Source organism: Rattus norvegicus, chromosome 1 (genome assembly GCF_021556685.1).
Source record: "Rattus norvegicus strain SHRSP/BbbUtx chromosome 1, alternate assembly SHRSP_T2T, whole genome shotgun sequence".
Taxonomy (NCBI): domain Eukaryota; kingdom Metazoa; phylum Chordata; class Mammalia; order Rodentia; family Muridae; genus Rattus; species Rattus norvegicus.
In genome coordinates, this window is record NC_141534.1 from 10,311,090 (window position 1) to 10,329,272 (window position 18,183).

Genomic DNA, 18,183 nt, shown 5'->3' on the forward strand with positions numbered 1-18,183 from the left:
TGAACAAGAGCAGTTTTATTTCCTCCATCCCAGTTCATTCTTCTCTCTTGTCTTATTGCATTGTTGAAGATCTAGAACACTGTTAAACAGGAATGGTGAAAGGAGGGATATCTGTCCTTTATGACTGATCTTGGTGAGAAAACCACAGATTTCAAACTGTGATAAATATGTCTTCATTTATTCTATCTGGGATTTATTAAGCTTCCTATATTTTCATGGATTTTTAGCTTTCAATAAACACATAAAACTTGGGGAAGTATTTTTCAATGATATTGTTTTCTGTTTCATTTTCATCCACTTTCTGGCAATTATTTAAAGAGATATTAGGCTAATTATATATTCTGTGGTATGTTATATGTCTTAAATTTTATTTATCAAATTTAATTTAAAAGATAAATTAAAATTAACTCTTCTGTCTGCATCTTATTTCATCAAGTAGCATATATTCCCATCTTGGGAGTCACTATGGGTTTTCCCTAGGAGAAGTAATTTTTTCTTCTCCTGCTAGTTGTATAAAGTATATTTTCTATAGTAGACATTTTTCTGCTTAATAATTACTGTATATCTTTTTTTGTTTTCATTGTATTTCCTTAGAATGCATTTTTCTTTTCTGACCAAATGAAATAGAATTCATTCATTCTTATTATCTATCTACTATTATATTACCTGTATTGAGCTGAATTTCGATCTTTATTAGCAGTTTTCTGGTTGGAAGGACAGAACATAAAAACCTTTATTATATCATTAATTTTTCCAACTTTAGGTGTAACACTTTTCAGAGTACTGTACCAGAGGGTGAGTATTCAAAGTTTCCTTATACTCCTGATGCTAGGAATGTAACTTACTTAAAGCACTTACTGTCCCATGAGTTGTTGACCAATCATTATTGCATAGTTATTTCACACATTTGGTTAAGTGTAAGGCATCCACCCTTCCCTTGGAAGAGAAAAACCTTTAAAAATAAATAGATTTTTAAGGTTTCTTTCTCTTGTCTTTCCCAGATCATATTCTCTTTAATTTACCGAAATTCCTACATATTTAATGTTATCTACCAATTCATTCTTGTAATGTGAACTGGTTTTCCAAGTATTGCCTATTAACTAATCTATACTTCTCTGTGTTCATTTGTTGAAACATACTTTTACATACATGTTTTCTTGTAGACAAGGTTGTCTTTGAATTTTCTGTTCCCTTCGGTTTATTTTCTTTCTTAGGAAGCCAGGTCCACTGTTCTTTGAGGATTGTTACTTTGTATCGCCATCTCATTTTTTTTCAAACTATACATTTTCACTTTTATTTTTATAACATTGATTATAGTAGCCTCCAATTATTACATAGCAGTGATATTTGTAGTTAAATTTGTTTTTCCAATGCTTTTAAATGGGAATCTGTGAAATGTTGTAGTATGTATGACATTTAACTTCTTCATAATACTTTGAAAGTATATACAGTGGGAGAAATAAAGGTTATGAATGTAATATGTTTCAAATTATCTCACCTCACTTATAGAATAATTATATTAACAAATTTGAAACAAGAGCATGGTTCTTTATAGCTTCTGTATTGGGGATGTAAAACCTATAATGCATATTTTATGAGGATTCAATTTTTCAGGGTTAAAAACTTATCCTTTACTTATTTAGAAATTACATTTATTGATGCATTTTAGCTATCAATTTCATTTAATTTTTATTAATTATTTTGTGTTGTATAGGTGGTGTGTGTGTGTGTGTGTGTGTGTGTGTGTTTGTGTGTGTACACATTCTTGTGTATAAGTATGTAGAAGCCTACAAGGAGTTCAATTATCTTTTTTTTTTTTTTTTTGGTTCTTTTTTTCGGAGCTGGGGACCGAACCCAGGGCCTTGCGCTTCCTAGGCAAGCGCTCTACCACTGAGCTAAATCCTCAACCCCGAGTTCAATTATCTTATATTTTGGTTGTGAGCCTAGCCTTTAATGGCTGAGCCATCTCTTTAGCCCAAGTTATTTTAACTGATCACCCTCCACCAAATATTTGAGACAAGAAATCTCATCTAAATTGGAATATTCTATTTTGACTAAATTTTCCCTTCAAGAAGACACCAGGATCTGCCTGTCTCTGTTGCCTTACTGTTGATACAACAGACACATGTCTTCGTGCCCAGATTTTAGTCATATACTGGTGTTCTGTACTCTATTCCTTATAGTTACACAGCAAACACTTTACCCAGGGTTCCATCGCTAATGGTTTTATCTATGCTAGTTTTTCTTTAGGAACAAAGGAATATATATAACAGACATTGAACTCATAACATTACTTTCTTTTTTTTTTTTTTCCGGAGCTGGGGACTGAACCCAGGGCCTTGTGCTTCCTAGGCAAGTGCTCTACCACTGAGCTAAATCCCCAACCCCATAACATTACTTTCAACATACAGTTTTATTGGGATATTTATAGAATTAAGCACATCTTACCTCATGTAGTTGTCTATTGTAAAATATAATATTTAAATGCTTACCTCAAAGACTGTACCTATCAGTGAGATGTAACTTTTAGGGGATGATGGTACATTGAATGAAATAAAGTTTGTCCTTCAGGGCATGTCTATTGCTGATGTGTATTGAAAAGTTAGATAATATTTATATTTTATTTGGAATTTTGGGATACATCTTATAATTGTGTAGTTGTAATCATTTAAAATTTTTCATAATAAAATCATTATTCACATGTTGTCTAAGATCTTGTCGACCATGAACCTTAACATCTAAGTAGATATATATATAGATTTATTAAAAATGAAAAGTTTCATTCAATACAAATTTCTTTCTATGAATTTATTTACTTGGGTATTTGCTAACACAGCTTTTGGACTAAGCACTTTTCTCATTGAAATAGTTAAGAGTATACAGAGAACCAGGAGAAAGTTATATAATACTTTTATTTCACATATGCTTCCATATGCTTATATATTTAATGATACCTAGACTGTATCTAGACTGTAATCTAGACTGACATAGTAGCAGACACAAGAAACCTCCTTTTGGAGGGTTGCTCAGGGTATCCATATGATTTCCAAAACAATATATATTATATATAATATACATACATACATATACATATACATAAACATACATACATGCATACACATACATAAACACACATATACACACATATACATATACACACCTACACACATATACATACCTATACATACATATACATACACATAAACATACATATATATAAACCCCTTGTTTGCCTTTTGGGAGCAGAGAGTTGAGAGTGGGCCACTGCTGCTGAAGATACACAGCTCAGATAACTCAGCCTGGAACTGACCTCACTCCTGTGGTATAGCTTCCTTGGTTAAATGAAGTACTATGTAGGCCGAGAAGAGAAGAAATCAGTTCAACAGCCCTATCCAGGTGCAGCACCTAATGCACCATGACAATTACCATGTGGTAAGATATTAATTACTGTAAGAAGTCATAGTCACATGGATACGACACCCAACAGCTGTCTAATCGGACTTGAGGCCCACTCAAGGCCACTCAAGGGAGAGGAATCATGCTTGGTACTAAGGTAGCCAGCTTCTCAGGGGTAGTGAGGTCATGGACATGAGGGGAGAGAGAGACAGAAAGAGAGAGAGAGAGAGAGAGAGAGAGAGAGAGAGAGAGAGAGAGAGAGAGAGAGAGAGAGGGGGAATCTATTGCTTCCACTTTGATAGGTCAGCATTAATGGTGTATTGTATTGTAAATCTTATACTTAAGGATAAGTGTAGCCACCACTCCCACCCCCCACCCATGGAAGAAGGTTTGTATAGCAAATGGAAGTCATCACAGAAAACCACAACTGGACACAATCTAGAGTTCACGGGGAGCCCAGTCCCAGTTGGTACACATAGGTCACAGTTCCTGCATCTATGCCCTAAGAAACATCAAGCAAGAAGGGTCAGGAAGATTTTTTAGAACCTGACTCTCAGGAAGTCTTCTCTAAGCAGTCTTTCCTTAAAGTGGCTGCACAAGTAATACTAGAACAACAGAAATATCAATAGAAATGGCAAAATTAGTGGAAAGGGGAAATATCACAGCATCTTGCCCCTAGACAAAGAACAAGTAACTAATGATTACTGGGAGAGGCGTAATGAGCCTCTATCAGAGTTGAGCACTCTCATTAGCTTTCCATTGCAGAGTGGTCAGCCTTGAAACCATGTACATACAAACAACGCGAATGGATTCAGCACGTTATATATTTTGATACGTGTGTGGATACATATATAATAAGTATAACAAATTAAAAAGAGACCTGAGAGAAGTGACTAGAAGGTGCAAGTGATGCAATTTTATTGCAGGGAAAATATAAAAGAGTAAAAAGTCAATAAAATGGAATATTTTGATCTGGAAAGTTTGAGACCTCTCAAAATTTTGAGTTCTTTAAAAATTTACTTTGCACGATGAGACTGAATGTTTAAAGAGGAACAGCCTTAGAGATAAAATTTTAGAGACATATTTCAATTTATATGTCATGTTAATTATTTTACAAAAGTATATTCAAAACTAGAAACAATACTTATTTATTGAAAGAAATGTATGTGAGAATTCCATTTAGCCAGCCTTAAACGTTGCAATGGACTAAACGGTGAAATTCAAAAGTATAAAAGAGGGGTTGGGGATTTAGCTCAGCGGTAGAGCTCTTGCCTAGCGAGCGCAAGGCCCTGGGTTCCGTCCCCAGCTCCAAAAAAAAGAAAAGAAAAGAAAAAAAAGTATAAAAGAAAAACTAAAACTTGAAATTGAGCTAGGAAAAAAATCGATTTTAATCCCAATATCCTCCTCGCTGTGTGAAATCTCCTTCGGTAGGTAGTGTCTGGAAAGCCGCTTCACTGGCAAGTGGGTTTGCACCTGTGCACATTTTATAAATTCATGGCTAGGTCATCAAAGGTGATCCTTGACTGACTTCCAATTGTTATAGTTTATATTTTAATACTCAAGCCCACACACCCATGTTCCCCAATGACAAAGCTGTTATTTATTTAATCTTGGAACCATTGTGTCTAGGCAGCTTATCATATTTTATTTATAATCATCATTATTTTGTTGTTGTTCTTGTTTTTTCAGGCATGCTGCGGAAGTCAGATCCAGTACAGTCCAGTTGCTTTCCTCCTTCCGTACCTTACATGGGCCCAAGGGATGACTTCCCTCTTGTACTGCAAGGCTTTGTGCACTAAGCCAGCTCTCTGGCCCTGAGCAGCCTCTGCACTGTGAAGTCCGGGTGTCGTGGCTATTCAGAAACTCACGTTATTCCTATTGAAAGATTATTAAACTCTCGATTTGGCTGCAGGGTGAGGTCCTGTAGTTCCAAATTCCTGAAACTGAAGTAAGAGAATCTATCACTTGAGCCCGAGAACTCAAGATCACCCTGGGTGACCTATAGCGTCACACTTCAGAAAATGAACATATTAGATTTTAAGTGTCTAAATTTACGACTGGCATTATCAACTCTAGGCACACATATACAGATAGAGTTAACATCACATTAATATGAGAGAAAAAAACGAGTTGGTGATTCATATTAAAAAAACCACCACTAACTTTTACAACATGTACATGAGCTTCGAGTCTAGCAAATTCAAGCCTGGTTGCAAGTGTGTGCACGGGAAACCCTGTGCAAAAATGTTCACAGAAATTTCATTTAAATCGGCTAATGTTGGGAAACTTGCAAATGTTAGCGAACGTGAGAAGGGATAGGTAACAGGTAATCTGTTTCTAGATGACCAAAACAACACATCTGCTTCTCTCAGAGCATGTATACTTCCCACAGATGTATGATGGACGAAGTCGGATGATGATTGTATCCTGAAAAGTTCTGTCCCCGTGATCCTCAAGGTGAAGCAGACATAGCGGTGGCTTCTACTAAACTGTCCTGAGAGTAAAGCACACATCTAAGAGATGTGCACTTTACACACACTGTAGCACCACAAAATCTAAGTTTAAAAATGCATCAACTGTGGGATACTTTCCAGACTTGGGGTTGGGGTTGGTCAGAGGATGATAGAATGGAGCACAGAGGAGTCTTTTGTAGCTGGCTGGCTTGCTAAATTCAGTGTTTTCAGCACTGGGGACCTGCCAGCTCAGATCTCCAATCCTCAGAGGCTCACAAACTTCCTGCGTGGGCTCCTCCTGCTAGGAGTCGCTTGAGGATGGATGTATAAGGGGACACAGAAGGAAAAACAGATTCAGCCACCCTTCAGCTCCACACAGTTTTACAATAGGAACGGTGGAGAGAAGAGTGGGGCGAATACAAGAGGCCCCGTGTTGGTGGCAGTTTTTTCGCAGCCGCGCAGCTTGTGGATGACTTCCGTTCCGTGGGGGGGGTGGGGGGGTGGACCAGTTAGGCAGGTAGGGCTCTGGGTCCCACAGGGACTGACCTTTGTCCCCCTGCTTGCTAATAGCGGAAACTAAGCCATAAAGATAGAATAAAGGCTCCACTGCTTGGCTTTTTGTTTTGAGTTTAAATCGCTAACCCGCGGCAGTGAAGGGAACCTCTCCTAGGGTGAAGCTCTGGAGCGCAGCGGGCAAAGACTTCTCTGCAGGACCGCGCGGTGGCTCAGTTCCAGGAGCCACAAACTTGCCAGGATCAGAGACAATCAACTAAACCCAGGTCGTACTCACCGCACTTTCGAGACGCGCGAGTGCAGGAAAACTCCCGCGAATCCCCTGGGAAAGGACACCATGCCCCCCAGGTCTCTCCCCAACCTCTCCTTGCCCACCGAGGCGAGCGAGAGCGAGTTGGAACCCGAGGTGTGGGAAAATGATTTCCTGCCTGACTCAGACGGGACCACCGCGGAGTTGGTAATCCGCTGTGTGATACCATCCCTCTACCTAATCATCATCTCGGTGGGCTTGCTGGGCAACATCATGCTGGTGAAGATATTCCTCACCAACAGCACCATGCGGAGTGTCCCCAACATCTTCATCTCTAACCTGGCTGCGGGAGACCTGCTGCTGCTGCTGACCTGCGTCCCAGTGGATGCCTCCCGATACTTCTTTGATGAATGGGTGTTCGGCAAGCTGGGCTGCAAACTCATCCCAGCCATCCAGCTCACCTCGGTGGGGGTTTCCGTGTTCACTCTCACGGCCCTCAGCGCTGACAGGTAAAAAAAAAAAATACAGGTAGCAAAGGGATCACTGGAAAAGTGATGGACAGGGGCAGGGGACTAAAAGACTGGGAATTGGAGTGTGCAGGATAGGATGTTAGGAAAGATAGGATGTTAGAGGCAGGGGAAGGAACGTATATGTATATAAGGAAAGCCTAGTAAGTCGAATTAAAGCATGACAAGTGGAGTTTAACGTTATAAAAAGGGATTTAAATAATACTTAATGGTACCTGCATCCCCCGACACACTTTGTGAACCTTACTAAGCCTGGAAGAGCGTAAACAAGTTTAAATTCAACTGTCCTCTGGGATTTTTTTTTTCCCCATGTATGCAAACCTGCGCCGCGTACTTTACTGATTCAATAGGGTGGCATTCTGCTATGTTAGAACCCTAAGTTTAACTTTAGGAAGCTGCTTAGTTCGGACTGTGCACCATTTACAGTACGAAGTAAATATTCGTTTAAGGGAAACCATTAGAATAATAGGTATTCTTCAAAAATAGGCTCTCACATCCTGTGGGAAAATATTAAGGTCTTCTACTTCTTGTTGGAATCAAGACCCACCCCACCCCCATAATGCTAAATGTTAACGTCTTAAGACCGTGCTATGAACACAGCCTTCGTTTACAAATTGGCTTTCATGTACTACAGCAGTGCGATGTATCCATTATCCTGCTTGGCAGATCATTCCGTTCAGTGTTGTCCTTTCCCATGTGCAGCTCCTGAAGCTCAGATTTCTGGGAGGGAAAATGAGGAGGCTACAGCTGTTATCCCTGGCTGCCTGCAGTATGCTTTTGGGTCTTTCCAGGAAGGAAGGTCTGGGTGGTTGACTGGAGGCAGCGTATATAATTAGCTATCAATTTTGGAGCTGTGGTTTCGTTGCCTTGGGAATGAAGGACAGACTGGTTATTTAAGCTAAACAATGTAACTTGAAAAAGGATATTCGCTCACCTTTGCTAATTTGCATAATGAATTATTAAAGAGTCTGGATTTGAGTTTCTTAGGGCTGGTTATAATGTCCTTATACCAGTTTGGAGTTGAAGAGTTAATATTTATTGGAAGTAAGACAGTATTCAGTGGAGTGTCTTTTGTTGTCGTTAAATAGATACTTATTTCAAGAAATGTGCTATTTTTAAAATGGTCGTGGAAAAGTGATTGAAACTGTTGAATACCCTATGAGGCCAATTTTGCCCTCTTGGCTCCAGTTTTACTTGAACTTCAAAGCTAAAATATGACATGGAAGCTTGGCTGCTCTTCTTCAGGTGTCCTATTTTAATCAGACTGTTAAAGAAATAAACTTAATTAGAATAAAACACGATATTTAGCAAATGCCATCAGAGAAGACCACACCAACCATCCTTTAAAAAAAAATCGATGACCTTTTTAAAGTATGGCATTACTAGCAAGACTCAGAAGCTTGAGTTTATGTCAAACAAGTTTTCCAGTCTGTCGTCATGGAAACAAGTAAGTTTGCCTAGATCAGAGGCCAAGGATTGAAGAGCCTCCTGTATTTAGGACTCTTTGAGGGCATCCTATGCATACTAGGGGGACTACGGGGTCATCAAGATACTCTCATTATAATGATGGTGGATTTCCTCTTTTGGACCATTGAGTACCCTGACTGTTTTCAATTTGTTTTTTATGGAAGCTTAATAGTTAAAAAAGTGCCAATAACATATAATAAGGATAAAAAGGGAAGAAAACAGGTGTATGAAAAATGAAAAAGGGACAAATACAGGGTGACCTGTACTTACAGTAAGGGTAATTACGTTTTCTGAGAGCTTTTGAACTGTCATCTCAAAAGGAAACATTACCTCGTACAGTAGAGGTCCAGCTGTGATTTTTACAGAGTCACAGTCACAGAATAAACTGCAACTTCTGCACCTAATTTATTACTTTATTATTAAATAGAATAGGCTATATTATGTCGGAATGTAGTAAATTATGTCTTTTACTCAATTGATTTTAATCACTTCCATTTTCCTTCCACTTAGAAAAAACATCAGTGACTTGAGACGCACTGTGTTGTTCTTGAGTATTAATATTGATCCCATAATTTAGTTACAGCTACACGATTCCTTGTTTGTTTGGGTCACATGTGGTCAGTAGGGAAGGAATGTGTCAGGCTGGATTTTACAGCAGCTGGGTCTTTACTGCCACTTTTATTAATACACACTTTACCTGGAAAGGGATGATGGAATAACACAAAATATATGCTCCTAAGGTAGTTTACCCATTTAGAAAAAAAAAAAAAGACTAATAGTTTCAACACGGCATGACGTTTTAAGAGAAGGCATCTGCTTTTCTAAATAACAGACGTTTGGTGTTTTCAGAAATTCACTGTGATTGTGCACCCACTACTCTGGACAGCTTGCAGGAAGCCTGAGGCAAAATTGCCCACTGCTGCATCAGTCCTGTTGGAAACTGTTTCTAAGCGTAGCTTGCATGCAGATCTGAGCAATCAATAAAGTAAAGGCAGAATCTCTCCGTTCATATCCTAGAGACTCTGTCTCATTCAATCTCTGGAAAAGCCCGGTCTGTCCTCCTCGTTGCATAGTGGTCTTACGTGACTCTGAAGCTCTCTGTACATTGAGTGACACTAGACAGCCTCCATTGCACGGCCATTCTGTCCTAAGCCAGTATCTGACAGCTCCACTCACCACAAGTGGTCTCCATGGATGATGTCCTTATTACCCAAGCCAACAGTGATTCACTGAGAAGTCACGGTGGGCTCTGAGCATTCTCCTGTGCCTAGAGAAGCTATAATGAGAAGTCGCTTTGCTTCTCTCAACATACGGTTCACACCTGAACTTTTGCTGGCCTCTTTTCTGCACAGTAAGGCTTGAAAAGCAGAAAGAGGGAAGTTTAAGGAGACATGCTTAAAGAAACAGATTTTTGAGATGCCTTGATGGTTTTTGCAAGAAGTAAAAATGATCTAATTCTGTAATTTGTATTACGATTAAATCCAAATTTATATTTACATTAAATTTGTACCACATACAGACATAAATGAGATTCAAATTGATGAGTAAATCTATCCACTGATGCTTAATAAATGAATGATGATTATACATCGTCATATCTGCCTTCTGATTGGTTATTCTTTAATTCAGTTTCCAATTAGGAATATCTCTCAGAGACTATTTGTAAAAGAAAAATGTTAATACTTTACACATAACTATGCTCCAGAGTTTAATGAAATAGCTTTTATGCCGAGGGACGTCTTTCTCATGTTTTATGTAAATATTTGAAGAAAGCATGATAAAACATGCCCACTTTGAAATGCATTAGATGGCTTATTTCTTTATAGACTTTCAAAGATATACTTGTAGCATTAATATTCTTTCACAGCTGGGTCTATGGATCTGTGGTAGAGTGCTTGCTTGCCTTGCATACATGATATCTGGTATTTTCTAGTACTTTCACCCCCCCTCACAAAACAGAAAAAAAAAACCCCACAAACATGCAGTAATTGTGAGCTATGTTATACACTGATAGCTTTGGTAATCTGTTGTCTTTTGTATTATAATTTTTTGTTTACAGAATTTACACTGTTGTCTTTTCATTAGGTTGGGTATTATTAAAAGACTTCCTGAGCTACAACTCCCTTTTCTTGCTGGAGGTGAAGAGAATCATCCCAGTTGAAATGGTCCTTCTTATTTTTGTCCCAGTCCCTTGCTGGAATTATTTTCCTAAATGAATGTTGACTTATAGCTGGCAATCTTATCATAACGAAAGGTTTATACATTTTCCAACTGTGTTGAGTTTATTTACCATCCTTTTAGGGTCATAGTGCATATTATAATCTGAAGGTTTGTGTCCTCCTAAAATCCATAAATCAATCCTTCCCCACAAAGCAATGGTAATAGCTGGTACCTCTTACACCCTTTGCGATGTGATTAGGTCTTTAGAGTAGGGCCGTTGTGAGAAGTACCCCAGAATGATCCAGTAGAAGACAGTGCTTATGAGAAAAGACTCAGTGAAACCACCAACTGGACCACTCTGTGGGTAGAAAGAAAGCCTTTAGGGGGAACAAGCTTCCAGGCTGCCTCTGAGAATAAAGGCTCGCAGCTGGGCTGGGAGGCGAGCAGGCCTATATGATAGTCTTCAGGATGGGGTCTTTGAGAAGAGCAGGGTGCTCTGACTGACTGGGAACCTGATACCCTTGCCCAGGTAGTCCAGGTAGTTGACTGTTAGGGGGGAAGGGAGGTAATGGCTTTCCTGGTAACAGAAACCAGTCTTAAAAGAGCCCTGAGGAATGCTGAGTTTAAGCTTCTGTTTACCCAATAAAACCCTTCTGTTTACCCAGTCAGAGTCCTTGTGTTTAGGATCCTGTCACCAGCACTGCCATGTTGGGGCCTGCTTTGGATCTAACACACACCATCCAGGAATGACACGCTCACCAGGCACTGAATCTGTGAAAGCCTTCATCCTGGTCATTCACTCTTCTGGGCCATGCAATAACTTTCTGGAGTTCATAATTCACCCAGTCTAGGATATTTTAATTTAGCATTTTAAATTACCCTTGACTAAGTATCTGAAAGTGTATTACCAGATATGTTACAGAGAGGGGAATCTTCCTTTTATTTTTTAAAAATGTGAAGGGCATTGAGAGTATCTTTTTGGTTCTTAGCTATGTAGAAGAAGACTTGTTATAGAGATTGATTATCTGTCTTATTCCTTCTCCTCCTCAATTGAAAAATTAGATTCAGCTGCTTTATTTATGTACTTACGTATTTTGGAAATTTGCCCGTTATGAGTTATCTGATAAACGTTATCAGTCAATGGATATGTGACTGTCAGGAGGGAGACGCCTTCATCCACACTTTGCAGTGAAAATAAAAAGGATTTAGGTTTTTTTCCTAAGTGGCATCACAGACAATAACAAATTAGTCTAACTGAGATGGCTTTTTATTATATTCTGTTATCTCTTAGATACACTTTCAAATACTTTTAAAGACAAATATAACTTGCTTTTGGACAATTTGGTTTGTTCGGGTTTTCACTCCTTCATTTAAAGTGTGGAATTGGCCATGACGAGTTAGGGATCAAGATACGATGTCTCAGGAAGTGAGTCCCGTATCATCCATTCACACTGCACATTGCCACAAACACACAGGAGATGAGACGAGAGGCTTCTATATGGTGCAAAGCAATAAACGTCTGTTCATAAAAATAGAACAGTCTTCAGTTGTCAGCTCTCTCCGTGGGATTGTGGAGAGAACTCTCACTCTGGCCTAGTGTCTACAGTTCGGTGATTAGGAAAACGTGAAAGCAAAATGTTTGAAGACCCAAACGCCAAAGCTGTGAGAATGAATGAAGGTGGAATTCAAGTGCACTGCTTGGTGGGCCTTTACAAACGCATGTATTTCCCTTAGATAGCAATTACAATGTTAGGTTGGAAACGAAGGCATTTAAATAAAAAAAAGTGTAACAAGTGCTCACATTCCCTGAAAATGGATGCACGCACTGTACGTTGACTTTGTAAGACAAAATCATCGTGAAAGAGCCAATTTCCACCCCTCAGAAAAATCCATTTTTAAATATTTTGCTGTGTCAACAAACCCTGCAATGAATTGTAGGCCCTGATACGGCAGGGGATGAAGAAAATATGTTCGTACCTCTTCTGCCAGTGAGATTTATGTCCCTCTCCACTTCCTCCCTCCCTCCCTCCCTCCCTCCCTCCCTCCCTCCCTCCTTCCTTCCCTCCCTCCGTCCCTCTCCTCTTCTGTCCCTCCCTCTCCTCTTCTGTCCCTCCCTCTCCTCTTCTGTCCCTCCTCTCCTCTTCTGTCCCTCCCTCTCCTTCTACCTCCCTCCTTCCACCCCTTTCTTTTCCCTCCTTCCTGGAGAGTAACTTGAGACTTTTGTCCTAGGTACAGAGCTATCGTGAACCCCATGGACATGCAGACGTCTGGTGTGGTGCTGTGGACCAGTTTGAAGGCCGTGGGCATCTGGGTGGTCTCTGTGCTGTTGGCTGTCCCTGAGGCTGTGTTTTCGGAAGTAGCACGCATCGGTAGCTCGGATAACAGCAGTTTCACAGCATGCATACCCTACCCACAAACAGATGAGTTACATCCAAAGATCCACTCAGTGCTCATTTTTCTTGTCTATTTCCTCATACCCCTTGTTATCATCAGCATTTATTATTATCACATTGCGAAGACTTTAATTAGAAGTGCACACAATCTTCCTGGAGAATACAATGAACATACCAAAAAGCAGGTAAGCTGGTTCCCAGTGCGTGTGTGTGTGTGTGTGTGTGTGGGGGGCGTGGTAAGGGTGCTAGTCAAAACCAGTGACTGCTCTTTTCTGTCTTATTTTATGCATTGTCCATCCTATGAAATAACAAAGACAGACATGGGCTTTCGTTTGCCTTAGCTGAAAGGATTCTTGGGGAGTTTCTTACATGTGATTGTGTAACATGGTAAAGAAATCCACCTGAGGATGGGATGGAACTCTAACAGCAAGAGGGGGAAGGATGTAGGCACGAAGTTCCCTAGAGCTTTCTGGCCAGCTAATCTACTGTGTGTGCATAGGTTTCAGTCACAGAACCAATCTACAAAGATAAAGTTGAGAATGATACCAGAAAATACATGTAAGCCAGCTTCTGACTTCCACACATGTGCACATGCACATACATACATATATGCACACACATGCATATACACGAATGGATAATAAATAACAATAAACCAATGTTTGTTTGTTTGTTTTTAAACTAGTGTCCCTGTAAGAGCATGAGGAAGAGTGGAAAAGGGCGTCTCTTTAATGACCATAAGGCAGTGCTTAGGGCTGATCAGGGGGCTGGAGTGGGCAGTAGAATAGGAGGCTCTGGGTTTGGGGATTTAGCTCAGTGGTAGAGCGCTTACCTAGCAAGCGCAAAGCTCTGGGTTCAGTCCCCAGCTCTGAAAAAAAGAAAAAAAAAAAAAGAATAGGAGGCTCTAGAAACTGCAGAGAAGCAGAGAAAACGAATGCAAAGCCAAAGTAAGCTGGAGGTTGGGGCTCTGGCCTATTGTGACTGTGAAACCTTTCCCATAAAGATCACACACAGTAGCTGAAAATTAGCAACATGTAGATTAGCTACATATTTTGTTGTTATTGTTAAAGGACAGGCACTAATAATTTTGGTTAATGTGATTTGGGTGAAAGCGAAAGTGAACAAATGTTCTGGTGTGAACGTTTCTTGTTGTGTGTTTCTACATTCCTGTAGGGAAAACTCCAATGGGTCAGAACTCCTGTAACCATAAAGGTTTACAGGGAGGTGATGGCCACTTGTTGCCAATTTGAAGGCAAACAAATTTAATCTGAGATTACTAAAAAGTTAGTGGTGGGCTAGATGGAGTAAGAGAATGGAGCTGGGATCCACTGATCAGGAGCTGGTGGAGGTTGCCATGGTGCAGAATATCCTTCATTAATTAAGAACTGTCACCACGAAGAGTTGACAGTCATTTTAAAGACTCAGAAGGTGACTCAATGTTTCAGATAAATGATTTATTATTCATGCATCTGGAATCCCAGAAAAAAAAACCATCAATGCTATAGGCTCATTGTGTCCTTTATGTAACTGGATACATTACTCAAAGTTCTATAACCCAGTTGGTATTACAATTGGATATTTGATACTTGGTTTTTGATTTTTTTTACATTGAGTTCTTTGCATAGCCATGTTTTTTTTTTAAATCATTTGTTCTGTTTTATTTTCGCAAATTTCCCTTTGCTGATTTTTAAGCCCTAATTGGTAACCGATTCTTGACACTTTCCAAGACACCCTCTCAAAGCTTACCTGAAATTGGATCTATAGCTTCAGAGTGTTATGGGAAGTTTTACAGCCATGCTGTGTCATCTAGAGAGGACACACTGAGTAGTCTAAATTCCACACTCAACACTTCTTAAAACGCTTGGTTTGTCCAACTTAGCCTACCGAGATGCATCATTAGTGTCACAGCACTTTACTCCTGAGTGTCAGCTATGTTCGCTCTGGCTTTCGGATTTTCCAGTTCTTTTTGGAGTATTCTGGCAACTGACTAATGGCTCCATCGCAGAAATGTGGTGACTGTCTGTCAGTGTCTTCTGATATTCTGTCCCTGTTCACACTGGTATGTTTAACCATTTAAGCAAATGGGAAATAAGTTCTAAGTTTTGCACTCTAGATTTTATGTTAAAATATTAAATGTCTGACTTTGGATGGTACCTATTTCATCCCTGAGGACTTTCTTAAAAACAGTAAGCATAGTATTTTATTAAAATTCTATTTAAAAAACCTAAAATCTAACCCAATTTATGTTACTAGTATTGGTATTTTCCTTGGAAGTTAAAAACCATCTTATTTACCTTATCTATCTATCTATCTATCTATCTATCTATCTATCTATCTATCTATCTATCTATCATCTTTTGACTATCTATGTATTTGTGTATGTATGTATGTATCTATCATCTATCTATGGCTATCCATCCATTTGTATATCTATCATCTATGTATCTATTATCTTTGTGTATGTATGTATATATGTGTGTAAACATGTGTGCGCATGCATGCCATAGTGTGTGTGTGTGTGTGTGTGTGTGTGAGAGAGAGAGAGAAAGAGAGAGAGAGAGAGAGAGAGAGAGAGAGAGAGAGAGAGAGGGGCAACTTGAGAACAACTTCCTGGAATTACTATTCTTTTTCTACCATGAGGGTCATGAGTATTGAACTCAGTTTGTCAGGTTTGGCAGCATGACTTTAGCCACTGAGTCATCTCTCCCGTCCCAGAAAAGAATTGTATTGTAAGTCAGGAGCCTAAATCTCCATGTCTATGTATTTGTTTGTTTGTTTGTTTGTTTGTTTTTTATTATCTACTTGTTTGAAAGATGGGGGCGATAAATAGGTAGTGATACCTGGAGTAAAAATTAGTCCTGTCTCATCAGGTCATTTTTTCCTTGTTTAAATACCTTAATATTTGGAAAATATGTGCACCTCAGTGTATTTTGTTTAATTTATTATGTTTAATTTAAACAAAATAATTTATGATTTTACTAACATAGTCCTGTCTTAAGTAAAAGGAAAATATTTTAAGCCATTCATTAAGATAACTGCTTTTGCCATGAAGATAGTCGTTTATAATTTATCACCTGATCTTATGTAAATACTAAATACATTGTGAAAAAAATGACATAGTAACCAAAATTGTCCTGGTCAAACAGTTAGAGCAATCGCTTTGATGAGGTGATGAGGTAAGGAAACAGTTCTTACGTTTGGGATTCACCACTCACTCTGGAAAGTCTCCTTGCTTCTGTGACGTAAGTTATGGCTGCAGCCGACTCCATTTCCTTCTCTTCACAGATGGAGACACGGAAACGCCTGGCCAAGATCGTTCTGGTGTTTGTGGGCTGCTTTGTCTTCTGCTGGTTTCCCAACCACATCCTCTACTTGTATAGGTCTTTCAACTACAAGGAGATCGATCCTTCTCTTGGACACATGATTGTCACCTTAGTGGCCCGGGTTCTGAGTTTCAGCAACTCCTGTGTCAACCCGTTTGCTCTTTACCTGCTCAGTGAAAGCTTCAGGAAGCATTTCAACAGCCAGCTCTGTTGTGGGCAGAAGTCCTATCCTGAGAGGTCTACCAGCTACCTCCTCAGCTCTTCAGCAGTAAGAATGACTTCTCTGAAAAGCAACGCGAAGAATGTGGTGACCAATTCTGTCCTGCTCAACGGACATAGCACAAAGCAAGAAATAGCACTGTGATCGGAGACCATCCAATTCATCCTCGGGAAATACCATTTTCGCAGCTTTTCCATTATTATTGAGCGAAGCAGAGCTAAATAATCACCACATTTATACTGCTCCCCAGCTAATTCATGATTGACTCAAGCGCAAGGCACGCACTTTTGTCTGAATAGAAAGAATTTTACCTTACACCACACACATCTAACTCACACGTAATTCACATATATCTCCTGCTAACATCGGTTTACACATTCCCTTGGGATTTAAGACATTCCAACAAGCAAATGTGGCATATTGCCTTTAAATTCTTAAGCCATATAGAACATTTCCATAATGACTCTGTAATTTAGTGAGAGGTAATGATCAAACTCCCATTATTTGAAATATAAATTACATCATTCTGCTGAGGAAATTTTATCCATAATTAGTATTTATATATATATATATATATATATATATATATATATGTGTGTGTGTGTGTGTGTGTGTGTATGTATACATTAATTTGAAAAATACCAAAGTGGAGCTTAATCATATTTCATTAATATTTATTGTTCTTTGTATAATTATATTTTACAGAAAGGTTTGTAAGTCCTAGGTATTGTACTGGAAAATATGATGGCATTTTATTATGAATTATAAATTGATATATGAATATGACTTACCTTGCACATGTAAAACGTTATATAATATGCTCCAAATTTCAACACTGTTACTTGTATATTTGCATGACAATCTTTGTAAACACCTAAATTCCTTGCAAATTGACTGCTTCTGCATAGATAGATTTGTGTAATTCAGACGAGTTCTCATGTGCTGTTGTCAACTTACAAGTGTATGGGATCTCAGGCATTTTTTTTTTCTTCTCTGCATGGTATTACAGTTTTCACCAAATAAACATCTTTCCATTTGTCAAGAAATATACATTGTCTTTATTTTTTCTCTAAATTTATAACTTTATTATTCACAGATTTTTTTCAAATGTCAACAACCCTTCAAATTCTTTCTTTTTTTAAAAATTTATTTATTTATTTATTTATTTATTTATTTATTATTTATTTATTTTTACAGTCTAGATTTTATTCCCCTCCCAGTCCACCCTCTGACTGTTCCACATCCCATACCTCCTCCCCACCACCACCTGTCTCCATGAGGATGTCCCCACCCCACCCACCTCACCAGATCTAAAGCATTATCTTTATTAAACTCTGAAAGCTACCCGTTTTTTTTAAGCCCATACCAAGCATCTAATAATCGACCTTTATGCCATGTTTCCTTTTAAATATGTTAAGGTGTTTTCTGGAACATTAAGCTTCCCTTTCAATATCCCTAGCCCACATGAAAGGTGTGAAGTA

At 38.9% G+C, this 18,183-nt stretch overlaps 1 protein-coding gene and 1 long non-coding RNA gene across 2 annotated transcripts in view; both read left to right on the plus strand.

The window, feature by feature from the left end:
• LOC103690921 (uncharacterized) overlaps positions 1 to 5,344 on the plus strand; it is a 52,867-nt gene extending 47,523 nt beyond the window's left edge. The window contains exons 7-8 of the long non-coding RNA XR_015649018.1: positions 764 to 795; positions 5,086 to 5,344. This is a non-coding gene — a long non-coding RNA (uncharacterized LOC103690921). The remainder of the gene's footprint in view (positions 1 to 763; positions 796 to 5,085) is intronic.
• A 1,224-nt stretch (positions 5,345 to 6,568) lies between these two features.
• On the plus strand, positions 6,569 to 17,125 carry Nmbr (neuromedin B receptor). The gene is made up of 3 exons (NM_012799.2): positions 6,569 to 7,121; positions 12,996 to 13,344; positions 16,445 to 17,125. The coding sequence occupies exons 1-3, from the start codon at positions 6,700 to 6,702 to the stop codon at positions 16,844 to 16,846; spliced, it is 1,173 nt and encodes a 390-aa protein (NP_036931.1). The 5' UTR covers positions 6,569 to 6,699; the 3' UTR covers positions 16,847 to 17,125.
• Positions 17,126 to 18,183: the final 1,058 nt, after the last annotated feature.